The sequence below is a fragment of the Cariama cristata genome, unplaced genomic scaffold (assembly GCF_000690535.1).
Source record: "Cariama cristata isolate BGI_N322 unplaced genomic scaffold, ASM69053v1 scaffold40742, whole genome shotgun sequence".
Taxonomy (NCBI): Eukaryota; Metazoa; Chordata; class Aves; order Cariamiformes; family Cariamidae; genus Cariama; species Cariama cristata.
This window is the reverse complement of record NW_009604022.1, coordinates 1-16,986: the sequence shown is the minus strand read 5'-3', so window position 1 is coordinate 16,986 and position 16,986 is coordinate 1. Positions and strand designations below refer to the sequence as shown.

Below are 16,986 nucleotides of genomic sequence, written 5' to 3'. Positions count from 1 at the left end.
CTGCAGCCCAGGAGTCTCCTCCCTCAACTCAAGAGTCAGGCCATGAATGCAGTCCTGGAGCAGAGATGGTGTCTCCTTGCACAGATTGTCCAGCAACAATTCTGCACAGGCAAAAGAACACAAGTTACCGCCTTAAACCTGCAAATGTGGGAAGATGAGGCCAGGAGGCTCGAGAGTTGTATATGAATGACTTTATTTAAGTATGCTGGGCACCACCAGGCAACATGGTTTGGACAGTGTGCGAGGGAACAGTCAGGCAGATCAAACAAATGCTAGATCAGAGACAGCACCTTTCTGTCCGGTCACTGCAGGTTATGAAATGAGCACTGCGGCTTCTGCAAGGCCAGCAGAGAGGCTGGGAGGGGGAGGAAGAGATCACTGGCACTGCCTGGGGCACATGGTAACTGAACCAAGAGGGGTTTGCTGCTTTTCCTCCGCACGCTACAGCAAACCAGCAAGAACACAATTGATCTTCCAGCAGAAGGCTGAGCATTGATGCCTCTCTTCTATCTGACAGGTTCTTGCTTAAAAAGAGTCTGCTCTGATGGGGTTAGGTGAACAAGCAGCCTGGCCTCAACTGGGAAGAAACCACCACACCTGCCTGCCTATAGCCTCTCCAAGCTCAGCAGTTAGCCCTGAGAACACGGCTGTTCTCACTGCAACACACTGCTGCTTACATTCACCTCAGCTGAGGCAATGCAGCAGCTTTTGCTACACCTCTGCAGCAGCCCTCCAGCTCTTACCCCACCTCTGCGCTTGAGAGTGATGCCAAGGTGATGTGCAGCAATGAACAGAACGGAGGGGAACAGGGAGGAACTGCCACCCGGCAACTCCAGCCCCACTGCTACTGCCAGGTACTGCAGACAATTAACAACGGGGAAAAAAACCCAAGAGCACCAAATAATTCATAAGGAAAACCTAAAGGGGGAAGAGTGGCACACCCCAACACCAGCGGGGCCATAGGCCTGCCCGTGGCTGTAAAAGCAGTAGAAGCAAAGCAGCCACCAGGCGAGCAGAAAGGTGCACACAGTACAGCAGAAAACAGCCATGGTGGCAGCTTCCTCCTCACAAACTGCTGCTCACACCAACGTCCTGGTACAGTTTATTGTCCTCTCATTTAGTGTATTCATAGAGAACAGCGAGACGCCCTACAGAGCAGGTACAGGGTGGTGTCGCAGGGCTGGCTGGCTATTCTGCTAAGCGTGCGTGCTGTACACAGTGCTAACATCAAATAACGGTCAGCTAGGTAACGGGTGTTCAAAGAAGACCCAAAGCATAATTCCCAGGTGCTGTGGTCAGTATTTAAGATACCCTCAGACATTTCAATAAATAAAACAATTCTTACATTACAATGCACCTTTCCAATTATTATTTTGCCCCAGAATGGATAAAGTACACAAGAGTTATGCCTGGCTGCAAATACATGCTCTCTTTGCCCTGACATGGCAGGAAGGAGGGAAACAGCCTCGACTCCTACAGAGAAAAAACATGAGAACTCAGCACTGTACATCTTGGCAGGTTGAGGGGGAACACACAAGTGCCTTCACCCCCATTCTGGGGCACTTGCTTCCAGAGGAGAAAAGATATTTAAAACAAGGTACGAGAGAATAACCGTCTAGTACATAACAGCTGATTAGTTTTGCTTTGTTCTACTCCATGCAATACAAACTAAGTCCTATCACCAACTTCTCCAGCTGTGGTGCAAACCCACACGTCAGGCTGAGAAGTTACACACGCATACACGCACTCACGCACCAAAAACAGTGGGGGCAAATGGGCTTAACAGTTGAGAACATGTTTTCTCTTAATAAAAAAATATATTAAAAACAACTTCAAAAACCTACTGATGGTGAAGACACTGCTGAAGAAGAAAGTAGCTATGGGGCCTCAGCTATGTGTTTCCAGACAATCCAGGCATTGCAGTCGGGCTGACTAAAGCCTGCTGAGCAGTCTGCAGTGGTTGGCTCCCTTCTGGCTTGCTAGGCAGTTTCTATAAGCTGTTCCCTTTGTTTTTGCTTGCTTGTTTTACAGTGACAAATGTGATTGTGATACAGAAACTAAGGGACTGAAATGAAAAAGGAATGGGCCATTCTGGAGAAACTCAGATTGGTGTTTTCTCCTTTCCATTTAAAAAAAGAACAACAAAAATAAAATAAAAAAAATAAGAAGTTAGTAGTACTAATACAACCCTCCTGCTGCTGTTGTCTTTGCTCAGTGACATCGGGGCATGCTGGCGCACACACACACACACACAGGCAGCTCTCAGACACTCGGACTCAGAAAAGCGAGTTTAGAACTGAAGTGAGTCTTCGGAGGAGACTGAGGACAGATCCCAGGGCTAGAAGCTTTTTCGGTGGATGGCACGAGGTCCGTCTTCTTCATATTCCTTTTTCGAAGCCCACATTTTCTTAAAGGTGTCCAGTGAGGCCAGGATAGAGCCACTGGGGAGAGACAGGCATGTTATGGGTTAAAGGAAAACGTTGGGGGCACTCTCATCATATCTCTGCAGAGAGAAGCTGTTTCTATGGCGTGGTACTTCCCTACATCAGAAAGGTGCTGAGGCTCCCAGTTATCTACAACAGAAACGCTCCCTGGGCAGTCACTTCCTCTCCCATTAGCCTCAAATGTCCACCAGCTGCCCCCTCCAAAACTACCTGCTGATTGCTGCTCCAGTAACACGCTGAGCATCATGCAGCTGAACGATGAAACCCTCCTGGCACACAGCACCAGAAGGGACAATGCCGACAGGCTGCACCCCCCAAGCCCTCATCCCGCAGCAAGACGTGTCGCTATGTGGTACGTACCCAATCCATGTGGAATACAATCTCTCCTGAGGAGCTGATATCTGTGAGAGAGAGAGAGAACCAGTCAGTACCTTCCCAAGCTCCGGTCTGCTCCTCCTGGCACACTGCCCCCGTTTCACTACGGCTAACAAACGTGTATGATCTCTCCCACCAAAAAGACACCCAGCAGCACCCCCCAAAACAGCCACTGTGGTCCAGGATCGTGGACAGGGGTCACATTGTCAGAGGAGCCACCTTCTTAGTGATGAAAACAAACAGGTTTTCATCACAACAGCAAACACTGTTGGGCTGTCTGAGGAAAGTAATTTCTGGTTTGAAGCAAATGGCAGCTGCACTCTCAGCATGGTTCTTTAAAGGCCACAGAACAACACATGTGTTAAGCGATAAACACAAAAGAGATTGCTCCTACCCTTATTTTGACGTCCTTCGGAGCTAGTTTCTTCACTTCGCTCAACAGCCTGTCACCAAAGCCTACACAACACAGAAAATGTGCAGTGTGAGCTCTTTGGCAAAATCTCCAGTTCCATCTACTAACAATGTGGACATGTCCTATGCAGTCCTATTCAAATATCCCACTCCAGATCTCACAGAGACACCAGTCTGGAGAGGCACAGAACACAGCCAGTGAGATAACGGGATTTTGTCTCACTCAGACCTCAAACACTGGCACAATCGGCTCTATCCCTCAGCAGCAACTTGAGAGGAGCAAACAAGATTTTTATTTAGGACTTCCTCCTTCCCTGGGCATTCCTCCTGTGTCCAGCCCACTCGTACAGGGGAGCAGGGTTCAAACAGGAAGACAGGGACCTCTCTGGAAATGTCCACCTGTGGGTAACAGGCTGATGGGTTCTGGCAGAGGGTACCTTTAAGTCAATGGGGACCAGCTGAGCCCTGCAGTGATGGGCAGAAAGCTTTCTGCACACTTATAACTCACACTTCATGCAGTACTAGGACCACTGGACTCTCTCACACACCAGAGACCTAAAGGTATCTTAGGAGATGCAACAGCCTTTTAGGTACTTAGTCTCAAATATCCTGAAAGACAGCAGCAGGAAGGAACACAGCTATTGAGTCCCGACACAGGCAGAGCAATAGGAGGAAAACCAATAAAAGCCTTTCAAGCCCAGGAAGTGATGTACAAGGGCAGAGGTGTCTTGCATACCCAGACTACGACTCAGAAAGTTAGAGCAGAGTTCCACCGCCCTCACCCCCCAGGACAAGTTGGGTGAAATAGGTTATCTTCCCAGTTTCACATGAGAAGGAAGCAACAGATCAAGTATGTCACAGCCCACTCAAAGAGGAGAGGCAGGAACCTTTGAAAAGCGTGGAGCCTCCAGACAGCACGATGTTGGAGAACAGCGTTCGCCTCAGGTCCATGTCTGATTTCTGAATAGCAAAAACGAGCACCTCATGGAGTCCTTCACATTCCTCTCCGATCAGGTCCGGCCGGAACAGGAGCTCTGGGGCTCGAAAACGGGCAGAGCCGATCTGCAAAGGGAGAAGTTAGCACAGAGGGGAAGAGAGCGCAGTGTGGCTCTGTTCACTGTCTACAGTTTGGGCCTGCCTTTCTTAGGAAAAAACTCAGAGTAACAAAGTTTCCTGGACATTCATGCTGCATCACTAGCTTCCAAGTGAAAGCCAGTTTGGTCTACTGCTCCTATAAAAGGTGCTATTTCCATTTTGCAGATGAAAGAGAGGAAGAAACCTGCTCAGCCCCATACAGCAGGTCACTGGCAGAAAAAAGGGAGCCAATCCACCCCTGGTGCTGGAGGGCAAGACCTGTATTTCCTCTCCTTCAACCGTTCTATAGCAGGGTCAGTCTTTTGAGTAGTATTCTTAACTCACTCTTCAAAGCAATTGTTTCTGCACCTCTAGGTAGGACAAAAGCCACATGCAAAAGCACTGCTGAATTTAGTGAGCTGGTAACTACTCACACTCCATACCTGATCTGCATAAAGATTTGCTAGATCAGAGCCTGCACTCAAACAGATCAGACTCCCCATGGTCATGCTGCATCCTTAGCCAGGATGTCCAGTAGAAGCTGTGAGGTTTCTAATAATGTTTTCTTCCCCTAAAAATTCTAGTGCCCAGTCAACAGCCTGGGATGAGTTCTGGTCTTTCAAAATTATCCCCTCCCACCTAACACAGCATTTTATTTCCCATCACTGGGCAGAAAGCTATTCTGGAAACCCTGTGCTTCACATCAGGAATCCTCTGAGGGTGGTCCTTACAAACCTCAATAGTGCTTCCATCTGGCAGGTAGTACTGAGCCTTCTCGGTCTCCAGAGTCTCATCCTTCTGGGGGTTTATTGACAGATAGCAGGCACGCTGGAGAGGAAACAGAGTCAGGGAGAGGGAGGTAAGGAAGGGTAAACCCAAATGCCTCTGATAAAATATTTCAACAATACTTTGTGCTGGGGAAAAAGACCTTTTGGGTTCACAGCAGGTAAAAATACCTATTCATGCCACAGCTCCACGTGATGACTAGAGACATCAAGGATGCTCACACCGCCTCCAGCTGTCGCTCATCTCTCTGCTTCCATCTCTCTATTACTGCTTAGAAGCTACCTCCCTCTAGCACAGATGGAGTAACTATCCTGTGAGCGCTTCCAGCCTACTGTAGGGCAAAGTAAATGCATCTGAAACACTTTTAGTGACATTAACCTTGTATAAATGTGGGCTCAGTAACTTCACAACAGATTAGGAGCGCAAACAAAGTCCATTGTTGCATTTCAACGGGGTAAACGATAATAGCTAACAGCAAACATTTCTTAACATGATCTAAGCTGCTCACTTCCCATTGGCCACCTACGTTTTAAGCTACAGGGAACAAAATACTTTGACTTTTCAAACTGCTCCCGCACCCCATATACTTTTTATTCCACGGTAAGTTTTGCTATTCCAAATTGTTATCGTTTGGCAATTTAAAAAATACCTAAACGGAATCACTGAAATGTTTAGGTTGGAAGGGGCCTCTTGAGATCATCTAGTCCAACCTCCTTGCTCAGGAAGGGTCACCTAGAGCCGGCTGCCCAAACCCACGTCCAGTCATGTTTGGAGTACCTCCACAGATGGATAATCTACAAACCTCTCTGGGCAACCTGCTACAGCGTTTGACCACCCTCACAGTAAACCAAGAAACAGAGAACAATGTTTGTACTGAAGCAGGTATAAGTGAAGGCTCCCCTTTTAAGGTAATTTCTCCTGTAGACTTTTCAACATCCCCAAATTCCTAATTTTTTCCCCTTTGGAAAAAAAAAAAAAAAACACCACCAAATCTCGAGTCAGACAGACTCTAACAGATCACAAGCAGCTTTTGGGACTGAGAAACTCCCATGTCCAGGATCTCAGCTTTCTGCTTGCCACGGTACATTTGGGCTGCACATCCAAACTTCTCCCAAGGCAAGAAAGCTGCAAACACAAGAAGCCACACTCAACCCCTCAGATTTGCAAATCAAGTTACAAATGACACCAGCATCAACAGAAATCTCACTGCAAGTTCCAGGCACATATATCCTAGAAATGTGCAACACTTTCCCCAGCTAAAATTTATCTTAAAGTAAAGCAAAAGATGTAGGTCAGAGAGTGAACATCAGGTTGTTTCCTTTCTTCTTCAGCAGTCTCACTGGTGAGGGTAGTCAGTATGCAAAGCAGGACTTGGCTTACTTTCCCCTGCTCTTTGTTTCCCTAAGTGTATAGTCCAGAGAAAAGATTGCACTGGTGCAAGACTTTGCACTTAACAGTCAGCACAACACCTTTTAATAGTTTCATCACCCAAGATGCAAAGGGAGCCTTGGCCATTTATGAAAAGCACAAGTATATTTCCGAAGAGTACAAGCCTCTCACTTTGTCCCGTAAGGCCACTGCAATTGCACTGCAACTGATGCTTGGTACAAAACACGCTTCTTCTGAAGCAAGAAAGTTCTCCAGCAAGCCTCTGATCACTAGACCTTCTGGTCCACAGATGCTTCAGTATCCACACATGTGGGTTTTTTCACACATGTGGTTTTTTCCTCCCATTCAGCAATCAACACTCATAGAGCAAAAAGCAGCTACCAGGTTAAAATCTACAGCCCTATGAAGTCTCTGGGCAACAGGCAAAAGCCATTCAGCTGTACTGTGACATGAAGGACACACTGAGCCATGGCCATGCAGAACAAGCAAACTATTTCCGTTATGGTCCTTTGCCGGTAGGTCACAGGCTCAAGAATAGCACATTAACGCTCTCAAGCCCTGGCACAGGCCGCTGACTCAGCCCAGAGTTATCTGCAGCAATCATAGCTTGTGATGGGGGCCCACAGTGTGGCAGCAACTGCCAGGCATCAGCACACAAGTCACAGCCAGTACTGATCTGAAGACTGACCCCATGTACTGAAGACATGGACGGAGAGGCAGCCTCGAGTCACACACAGCCTTGCTGAAATCAGAGAGCAACCCATCTGCGTGGACACGGTGATGCTGCAAAGCTGCTGTGAGCAGTCACCAGCTCTGAGCTACTATTCACTGTCCCACCTCTGTCCTCTTCTCTTGGCACACAACAGAAGCGAACCTAACTGCTTTGCTAGTGATCTTAATCATGCCTTTCCAAACCGCTGCATAGCTCTAAGGTCACTAAACACTGTGAGTGAATCCTTTCACGAGAGGTGGGGGGAAGCAACTTTCAATAACCCACTTGTGATCCCTACCTGCCATGGATTTTATAGACCCTTGCCCTGAAGGGTAAACAAACAGTGAGAGATAGCATCAGACTCTGAGATACTGCAGCACAGATAAACGCAAAACAGATTCTGAACCACCAGTCTGCCTTCATCTCCATGTTAACAGCCCCTCAATAGGGATTAGATCCGTCCTTGACTAATAACTCCCAGAATACAGGATGGCTGAGGTTGCAAGGGACCTCTGGAGGTCATCTTGTCTGCCCGCCTTGTTCAAGCAGCAGCACCTAGAGCAGGTTGCCCAGGACCACGTCCAGCTGGCTTCTGAATATCACCAGGGATGGAGACTCCACAACTCTCTGGACAACCTGTGCCAGTGCTTGGTCACCCTCACAGTAAAAAAGTTTATGTTCAGCAGAACCTCCTGTGTTGCAGTTTGTGCATCTTGTCCTGTCTCTGGACATCACCAAAATAAGCCTGGTTCTGTTTTCTTTGCACCCTCCCTTCAGACATTCATATACACTGACAAGATCCTCCTCAACCTTCTCTTCTCATGGCTCAACAGTCCCAGCTCTCTCAGCGCTTCCTCGTATGAGAGATGCTCCAGTTCTTTAATCATCTTAGTGGCCCTAGTCTCCCTCAGGTAGATAAAGGAATGAGGTGCGAAGCTAAGTAGGCTGGCACTTCCCATTAGATTTCACAAGTCACAGCTTCCCTTGGGCATAAATCCCTTCTTGGATAAACACAGAAACACACAGTGCATCACCTCCTTGATGGTCTTGACAATCTCAAACTCAGAGGTTGTGTGGAAGTCATAGCCTTCCTTCCGGAGATAGAGACGCAGGAAGCGTGAGACATCACGGCCAGCGATGTCAATCCGCATGATGGAGTGAGGCATGGCAAACCCTTCATAGATGGGAACCGCATGGGTAACGCCATCCCCAGAGTCCAGCACCACCCCTGTAGTCCTCCCAGTCGCGTAGCTAGCAAAGGGACAAACAATCAAGTCAGAACAAGCAATCCAAAGTGACTCCACGCATGCAGCACATCCAGGCTCAACTCAGGGAGCACAGATTTCACAGGAACAGGGGCTAAAAAACCCCCCAAAACGCAGTTCTCATCATAGTTCAACAAATTCCTGTAAACTCTTTACTACAGAAATTAAAACTGAGTTTCAGTTCTTGCTTGAAAAGGGGGCAACTCAGACATCAGTGTGGCCTTCCACAGGTGGTTTTTTTTTTTGGTTTGTGGAAAAAAATGGATTTCAGGGCAACATTTCACAAGCGCAAATCAAAGACGAAAGACACTTACAGGCTAAGCACAGCTTGCATGGAGATGAACAGTGCTGGCACATTGAAGGTCTCAAAAAACACCTCAGCAGCACGCTCTCTGTTCTTGCGTGGGTTTAGGGGTGCTTCTGTCAGCAGCACAGGATGCTGGTAAAGAAAAGAAGGAGCTGTGCTGCAATGACCAGGAGGCAGCTAGACATGTGTTCTTGAAAATTTCTGCTTATTTATTCACTTTAGGAACCACTGGTGGAAGAGGACAGGTAGAATGGAATCATTTCAGCTACTGAGCTGTATTAGATTGTGAATAACCTCTATTAAGTTGGAAGGCCAGCAGGGTTCTGGTCTAGTTATGAAGAAGTGTTGGGAAATCTACTCTGTGAGCAACCCTGCCCCATGGAGGAGAAGATGACTCTCAGTGCCAAAAATCAGCTAGATCAGCCAAATTACATAGACTCTAAGAAAGGGTGAAGGCATATGGTCTTAGCACAAGCAGGCAGAAATATTCCTGCTTCACTTATACAACTATTGCTCTCAGTCATTTAATAATTTTTTTCGGTCAGCTCCTTCCAGACCACAGGACTGTGGGTTTCTCTTTCCTCACTTCAAATCATGTCACTGCTGAGTGGATATGCCTGATGCGCAGGCAGAACAGGAAAAGTTAGAAGCACTTGGCCTAGAGCAGAATCATTAGAGAGAGTGTGAATAACAAATGCTCAAAGTCAGATTTTCAGTCAGGCCAGAACATTAGATCTGGGGAGGAATTCTGCTTGGACATTTCTTGTGTATTTCATCTCCTGAGAGGTAAAAGAGCCTAACTTAACAACAGACACATTTAGAAAGGAGAGCAAAGGAAAAGTCCCAAATCTTTCCTGGAGTTCCAAGGCTCTTTGTGTTACACATACACTGAATGACGCCTGTGCCATTACAAAATGAGTTCTCTCACCTCCTCTGAGAATGTCTGAAGCTGGTCTTTTGAATACACATACTGCCAAATGCGTTCCATGTCGTTCCAGTCCTTCACTATGCCATGCTCCATTGGGTATCGGATTGAGAGGAGACCTCTGTGCTCCTGAGCAAACAGCAAGGACAACAGAGCATACCTGTCAGAGACTCAATCAATCACATTTCTGAGCACTATGACTATGATTTAATGTCAGACTCTCTCATTTTTGATTCCACTAAAAGACAACCTATCTCTAGCATACAGGGCAAAAACTGAACATTAATCACAAACATCTCTCCCAGAAAGGTATTCACGAGATTAAACAAGGTCTTTTTATACCAAGTAGGAAAGTCTGGCATTTGCAGAGCACATTCTATCCTAACGCTTCTCAAGCAAACATACAGACACCTATCAAATTGTATCTTTGTTCTACCAGCTCAGTTATGATCTAAAACATAACAGGGTGGTGTTGGGGAACGTAGTTCGCAGGGCTCACGAGAAATGTGAGACCGCATGACTACATGGTGACAAAAGCAAGACTGTGGAAAGCAAGCTTCTTGCCCACACTGGGGAGACAAAAGGCAACCAAGTAGGGTCCATTTCTAAAGTTCCCAGTCAAAAAGATGGGGATGTAACCATACAGACCTAGAAGGAGCCTAGTAAAAAAAGGAGAGATATAGAAGGACTTGGGAAAAATGTCTGTGGTTAGCAGGTTGGCACAAGAACTTCATGAACCTTACCACTCCACCTTGGACACACTTAAAAGCGATAATCTATTCTGTTCTTCAAATCTACACGCTGATACCAAGGAACCACAGCCCTTTTGTGCACAATTGCTACAGCCCCTCCTTACAGCAGCACACTGAGATGTATGGAGAAGTGCAGTATACACGTTTTCTTACCTCTGCCTTTGGACCAATGAAAATGTCCCCTTCTAAAGCACCAGCCATAACACGAACATGCTTTGGTCTGCCCACACTAGAACAGAGGCAAGAGTATAAATGCTTCTAGAGAGAGACCTCAGATGCACCCATGGAATAACTACTTTGTGTTCCTCTCTGATCCTAACCTGTACTTTCTGAAGCAATGGGCAAGTCTGGGGGCACTACCAGGTGCAGAGAGACCCAGGTTTGCTCTGAGCTAATCTCAGAATCAGAGGTGAAGGGAACAGATTGTAGACAATTCTAAATTGGCAGGACATAAGTCAGCTAAGTCTGGTCACACTTCCCCTGATGATTCAGGACTTACTTGTTCGAACAGTGCCTGGGGTGAACGTGGCTAGACTGAGCAATGGTCTGAGCTGACAGATCCACATTGTGCTGCCTGGCCTCAGATAGCCTTCTCAGATTAGACATTTATAGTCCCATACCCCACCTCACCATACAGAACACGTTGCTCAGAACACAAATACACTCATTAAAAACCCACCCCATTGAAAATAAAAGCCAGTGACTATTCAGAGTTTCTGATCCAGCAGTCCTCCTTCCTCTAAAACTCTCAGAAAACTTCCAGGGAAATTTGGCAGGAATCAAGACATCAGACAACACACCAAAGAAACAGAGAGATCTTCACACCTCTTGGCCCAACTTTTTCCTTCTCCCGGTCCTTTTCCTCATGTCTCAAGACTAAAGGATCCTGTAGCTTTGTTTGGGTGTTGAGCCTGACAAAGTGGTAAGTCATCTTTTATGGTGTATGTGTCCCCCCAGGAAAACCTGAAAGTACTTAATAGCAGAGATCTCCTCTCCCTGATACTTCTGTGCAACAGGCAGAAAAAGAAGAACTCATTTCTCCAGTTACAAAATTGGACCATTCTTCCCCTCTACATATCAAAGAACTGGTATGTGGTACAAAGAACTTACCAAGACCAGCAGAATACTTACTAGTTTGGAAAGCAGTATTTCGGTATTTGATCGCCTGCAAAACCTGCTTTAATCACACCCGAGCCCTGTGGGAGCAACAAATAAATACATGAGCTTATCATTCATCCAGTCATCTCCTCAAGTTTTAAAGGAGTAGCAAAGTAACATCATCACTGCCAGCTCCTCTCCTTTTTACTAGGAATAAAGCTTCCCTGGGACTGATTCTCCAGGCAGGGCTGGGGAGGGGAAGGTGCCAGCAGGCCAGCTTGGCCACTAGAGGGGAGGAACTGGCACCTCCCTGGCAGCCACACATCGAACATGGCACAAACACCCCTGGTACTGCTCCGCGTACACACCCAAATGCCACTCTGTACAGACAAGTATTTTTCTACCCAGTGCTAGGGGTGCAGGAGGCTAAATCCAAGCTCTGCAGTTTCCTATCAATCTTAAATACTCTCTAGGTGGAGGAGAGCACTCCAGAAAGCCGAGCAAGAGCAATCGAACCCTACCAGCTTCAGGGGCCAGTGCTAAAAGGGGGAGGATGAAGGCTGTAGGCCTCTCGGAAGAAGCAGTTTTGGAAAGGATGGAGGGAAGGCGGATAAAGTCAGAGAAGGGATTAGGAAAGGACTGTGTGAAACAGGTTGGAGCAGAGACTAGGGAAAAGAAGATCAGGTGGTGGATAAACTAGGTAATGCTAAGGAGGCAGGTCACAGAAATGTGGTCAGAAAACACACTGGAAACGAACTCAGGCTGGGGTCTGGAAAGAACAAAGGTGCCAGTCAGACTGCAAGGGGAAGGGCTGGAGGCAGGAGGAGCGGCTGACAGGATAGGGCTTGTTTAGAAGGGACAAGGAAGAAGAGATGGGGTATGGCAGCCAGAAAGGCGCAAATCCAAAAAGCCTTCTGCAACGTTCAAAGCAGCACAAGCAGCAAACACAGAGCGGGTAAAACCAGCCGCGGGGAGGCCCTGGCAGGGAGTCAGTGCTGGGCATCTGGCCCCGCAGCTCCCGTCCCCGTCGGTATTATCCAGAAGCATCCTGGGAACCCCATCATCAACTTGGATCTGTGCTGACTCTTCCCCTCCTCCATTTCCTTTCCCTGCACAAGGGAATGACATCTTGAAACAATGAACAGCTTGCAGGAACACCCAAGTTTTGCAAAGGAGCGGATTTTCCTAGGCTCTCCTCGAATAAGCCATTTCACTGGTAATCCCAGACTACCATGGGAGCAAGCTCTTCTGCAGAAAGAGGAGCAGTTCTGCTTTACCCCGTACTAGGAGCAAAGCACATGAGTTTGCACTGAAACCTGCGAAGTGCCTGTTCACTCTCAAGTGCTCTGCAGCAGGACTGCTCTGTTTTTGAGGCCAAAGAGACATTTTGGCTGCCCCAGAGCATTTTAAAATGAGTAGCAACACAGCTCCTCCACCGCTTTCCCCTTTCGACCACCTCTATGTAGGTCAGCATCACTGCTTTCACTCAGAGGCTGAGGTCAAATGAGTTGCTCAGGGCTCTGCCACACAAGCTCTGGCTGCAGTGGTTTCTGATGCTTCTGTCCCAGCCGCCTGCCCCGTTCCAGTGCCAGAGGTTACCAGCCGGAGCAGGCTCAGCAGAAAGGAATGCGGGCCGGCCCCAGCCTCTCCAGTTCAGTCCAGCACCTTATTCCCAAGCTGCTTTCATCAACAGTTTCAGCCAAGGTGCTGGGCTTTGCACAGAGAATGTGTGCTCTGCCACCAGGGCCGGGGCACTTCTGCCTTAAAACTGCCAGAGTCAGATTTGCCAGGATGCATCTGTAAGAGGTGAGTATCAGGAACACTCTGCAAACCGGGCCTAGCTAGTTATAAAACATATAAAAGGTAGATTGCTTGAATCCGTGTCTCCTGACAAATGCCTGCAGCCAGGCTGGCTCAAGGAGCACACCTAAGCTGACACCAGGGCAGGACCGCTCCCTCTGGGCAAGAGGAACTCAGCATCAGTTGCTTCCCAAGGTCTGCACTAACAGGTACCGGTGTGACAAAGTAGCCTGTGAAGTGTTAAATAGACTTCCCTTTAGACAGACTCTCTTCTGGATATTCACTTGAAAGTGAAGCAAGGAATAAAACAAACCCACTATTTTGATTTTCCTTACCACAGCTTATAAACAACTCCATACCTGGGAAATAATACCATCCTTTGTCAAGCCTTGTAGCAAAAAGTTGAATCAAACACAGTAATGTAACCACATCAGAATATTGTGCTTATTGAATGTTTTATTCAAGATAATGACTGATCTTGCTGCCAGCACAGTCTGCTGCTGGGAAGTGGTTTCAGGAGAACAATGATGCTCCTATTTCAACGCAGAGATCGAAACTTCCTCAAGCCAGGCCAAAAATTACCCAGTATGTCCTGGTGAGATTCCCAGGAAGTTATGTATTTTAACGTTTACACATTGAAGTTCAAAGTTAACCGAATGTGTCAGTAGTTCAGAACTCCTAGCTGCAGCCAAAGAGGAATGACTCTTTTGAATGTGCCGGTAGGATGGGACTTCAACACAGTCATGCTTCCAAGTGCCTGGGAATAAACCACACACAGCTGTTTGCTATCTCTGCACTACAAAGACCTGACAGTGCTTTCTGACCCATTCAATTTTTCTTGAAAACATTTTACTTCTTTGAAGATACATGTGCACTGAGTAAATCTATTTACTATACACCAGTTTGAGATTCCTATACAAGGAGAGGAAAAGGTTTAAATTTTGAAATAACCCTGGCTGATTCAGAAGTAAAGACCTGTTTTTTCATCTTTGTTTTAAGTAAGCAAAAAAACCATGCATCCTCCCTTCTGCTACAAGCTCCAATTTATTAAAACTTTAAAAAAATTAAAAATTAACGTCCTTCCACCAGTAGCTATCCTGGCTGGGCTTTCATCCCGTTTTGTTTGTTTGTTCTTTTTTTATTAGTTTTTTTTTTAAATCTGAGCAAAAGAATAAAAGAAAGAAAAACTACGTATCACATGTAAAGGTCAAGGAAGATAATCTCATGGAAAATTCTCCTGAGTACCTTGAAGTAACTGAACATGCCTCTTCTGCTAGTTCTTTAGCTAGTCAGTTATTGATTCATTCACCTTGATGCATTTAGGACTCAAATTTGAATGGAAATCACCAAAACTCAACCTGCCACGTAGCACTTTTTATGGAGAGTGCATGTTTCATGTTGTTATAAAACTATTTTATTAGATACACATTTTATAATATCAAGAACAAACCAAAGACACAATGGCCCTTACTGGCAGCTGAGCTGTTTAAAATGCCACCACTTAAGACTACAAAGCCAAATTTATCCTCTTTTATGTAAACAGAGACAATTCCATGGAGGTCAAGGAATTTGCACTTGTTTAGGCCACAGCTGAACCATGCTGTCTATTTACATGCACACTGTATTCATCAGGGCTCCCAGACCATTTATTTCAGGGAGAGCTTCTGGGAATGCAAGATGGGAACACAACTCTTAAAAATTATTTGTTAGACAATGAAGAGTATTAAGGTTGTGCTGAGGTACAGCTCCAACCCTCTCACTGTATATTACAAAACTCTCCCTGCTGAAAACATGCAGTTGAGCATACTGTTTGGTTAGAGAAAAACACCCTCCTTGTTGAGTTTTGAGCTACATACCTTAATGTCCTTTTGGAATATGCCGAGATACTACAGAAGGGCTGGGACTGGGGCGGGGGCAGCTTCTTCACCACCTCAGCATCTCATTTCGCCCTCCCCACCCTCCCATACATAGACATACACGAGACGGGATAACATTCAGCCTTGAAAAGGTGCCTGCAGCTCTCCGAAGAAAAGCAGTAATGAGGCAGCAGGAGCAGCGGTACCTGCTCTGTGCAGCTCCACTTCCCATCCTGCCTGAACTCAGAAGAGTACTAAAAAATGCAGTGTCACCACAAGGCTCCTCAGCTGACAGCCTGCCAGCGTTAAAGGCAGATGTCACAACAACTGCTCCATTCTACTTCTTGTACAGGGAGGGGAAAGGAGGGAACTCATTTATCAGAGAGACAAAAAGAAGCAGCAGCTTTTATAAGACCAGCTGATAAAATGAGAAAAGAAACAGAGTCAGTTCCTGGCACATGAGCCCTTCTTCAGGTCTGAAGCAGCGATGGCAATCATTGTGCTAAATAACAAAAGGACATGCTGAAATTAGATATAGGCTGCTATTATATGACTATAGCACAACAAACTTATCCTCACAGTACCAGAGTGCCTGGAAATAACCGTAATGGTTAGCCAATCACTTGACACCACAGAAGGGTCAGTGCTACTCCAGACATTTCTAAGAACAATCAACCTAACTTATTGTTTAATGTCTCCAATGAAGAAGATCACATGTTTTTCTCCACATAGTCAATTCTACTGCTTAATCTCATTTTCCATTAGATATTTTCCTTCAATGTCTAACCTAAATCTCTCTGCTATGATTCCAGAGGAAGAAACAAAACCAAAATTGTATCAGAGAGCTCAAGCTGTAAAGAGGAAATTGGGATCAATAATAAAGAAGGGGTCAGAAGAGTAATTGGCTTGATCCGAGAAGACCTACAATCATTCAGCTTATGGGAGAAAAAAAAGTCAATAGGTTGACAAGTGCTAGGCTAGCAAGTCCACATGCCATATGGCAAAAAGATTCAGCAGAAATTAAGATTATGGAGAAAGACAGGAGCGCAACACTGACCCTTCAAAACAGCAAAATTTGAATCACTGTCATTAGAGGTCAGAAGAAAGCAGAATGAATTTGTGACTCACTACACTGAAGGAGGCTCCCTCCAAAATATGCACTCCCACCCCTTCCTGGATGGTCCTTTCTCTTGGGAGGCCAGCATGGATTGGGCTAATCAGAACTGGACCCAGGAGTACCTCACCAAGGCATGCAATAACTCATTCATCTCAAACTCAGCTATTACCCACACAGGTTGAAGGTCTGCTTTGAGCTAATGAGAAGCATTATCAGCTAGAAGCAGCCATCTGCAACACCACACCCCACTGTCAAATTACAGCTGATGCAACCCATGCTGGGAACAGTTCCTTCAGGAGCTCTGCCTCCTGCAGGCTTCAGCATGGGAATCCATGCCTTGGGTGCTGGCACTGCCTTGCTGTGACCACTAGGCTGGATGCACTGGGAGAAGGTGGCCAGTACTGGGGGTGACCATCCCCCTTTCACTGGGCCTGTCAAGGAGCTGTACTTGCGATGGGGGGGTTGACTGCAGGGTCCCATCTCTGGCATGGTCCGACAGAGAAGAGCAGACACCCCCAGAGCATGCTGGGAGTCCTGCCAAGGCCTGCCCTCAGGGCATGCTGGGACTTTGGCCAAGGTCCGGCCCACCAGCCCCCATTGTCCCCTAGGCACAAAGGGGGACAAGGCGGGGCCACAGAACCGGGATGCAGCGCCGCCTGACGGACAGCTCCAGCT

The 16,986-nt window shown here is 46.7% G+C and overlaps 1 protein-coding gene across 1 annotated transcript; it reads right to left on the bottom strand.

Moving 5' to 3' along the window:
• Window positions 1-1,087: 1,087 nt before the first annotated feature.
• On the bottom strand, window positions 1,088-11,672 carry ACTR1A (ARP1 actin-related protein 1 homolog A, centractin alpha (yeast)). The gene is made up of 10 exons (XM_009695416.1): window positions 11,572-11,672; window positions 10,594-10,669; window positions 9,692-9,817; window positions 8,771-8,895; window positions 8,226-8,442; window positions 5,040-5,132; window positions 4,118-4,292; window positions 3,214-3,275; window positions 2,805-2,845; window positions 1,088-2,441 (listed from the first exon to the last, which is right to left on the bottom strand). Exons 1-10 carry the CDS (start codon window positions 11,670-11,672, stop codon window positions 2,339-2,341), a joined length of 1,119 nt encoding a protein of 372 aa, XP_009693718.1. The 3' UTR covers window positions 1,088-2,338.
• Window positions 11,673-16,986: the final 5,314 nt, after the last annotated feature.

Bases quoted from the DNA above. Each gene is read 5' to 3' on its own strand.
- ACTR1A (XM_009695416.1), bottom strand. From the start codon at position 11,672: ATGATAAGCTCATGTATTTATTTGTTGCTCCCACAGGGCTCGGGTGTG. The intron at 8,443-8,770 runs GTAAGTGTCTTT...TCCCTTTGCTAG, and splicing joins ATGCAAGCTGTGCTTAGCCT to CTACGCGACTGGGAGGACTA. The intron at 2,846-3,213 runs GTAGGAGCAATC...TCTCTCTCACAG, and splicing joins CGAAGGACGTCAAAATAAGG to ATATCAGCTCCTCAGGAGAG.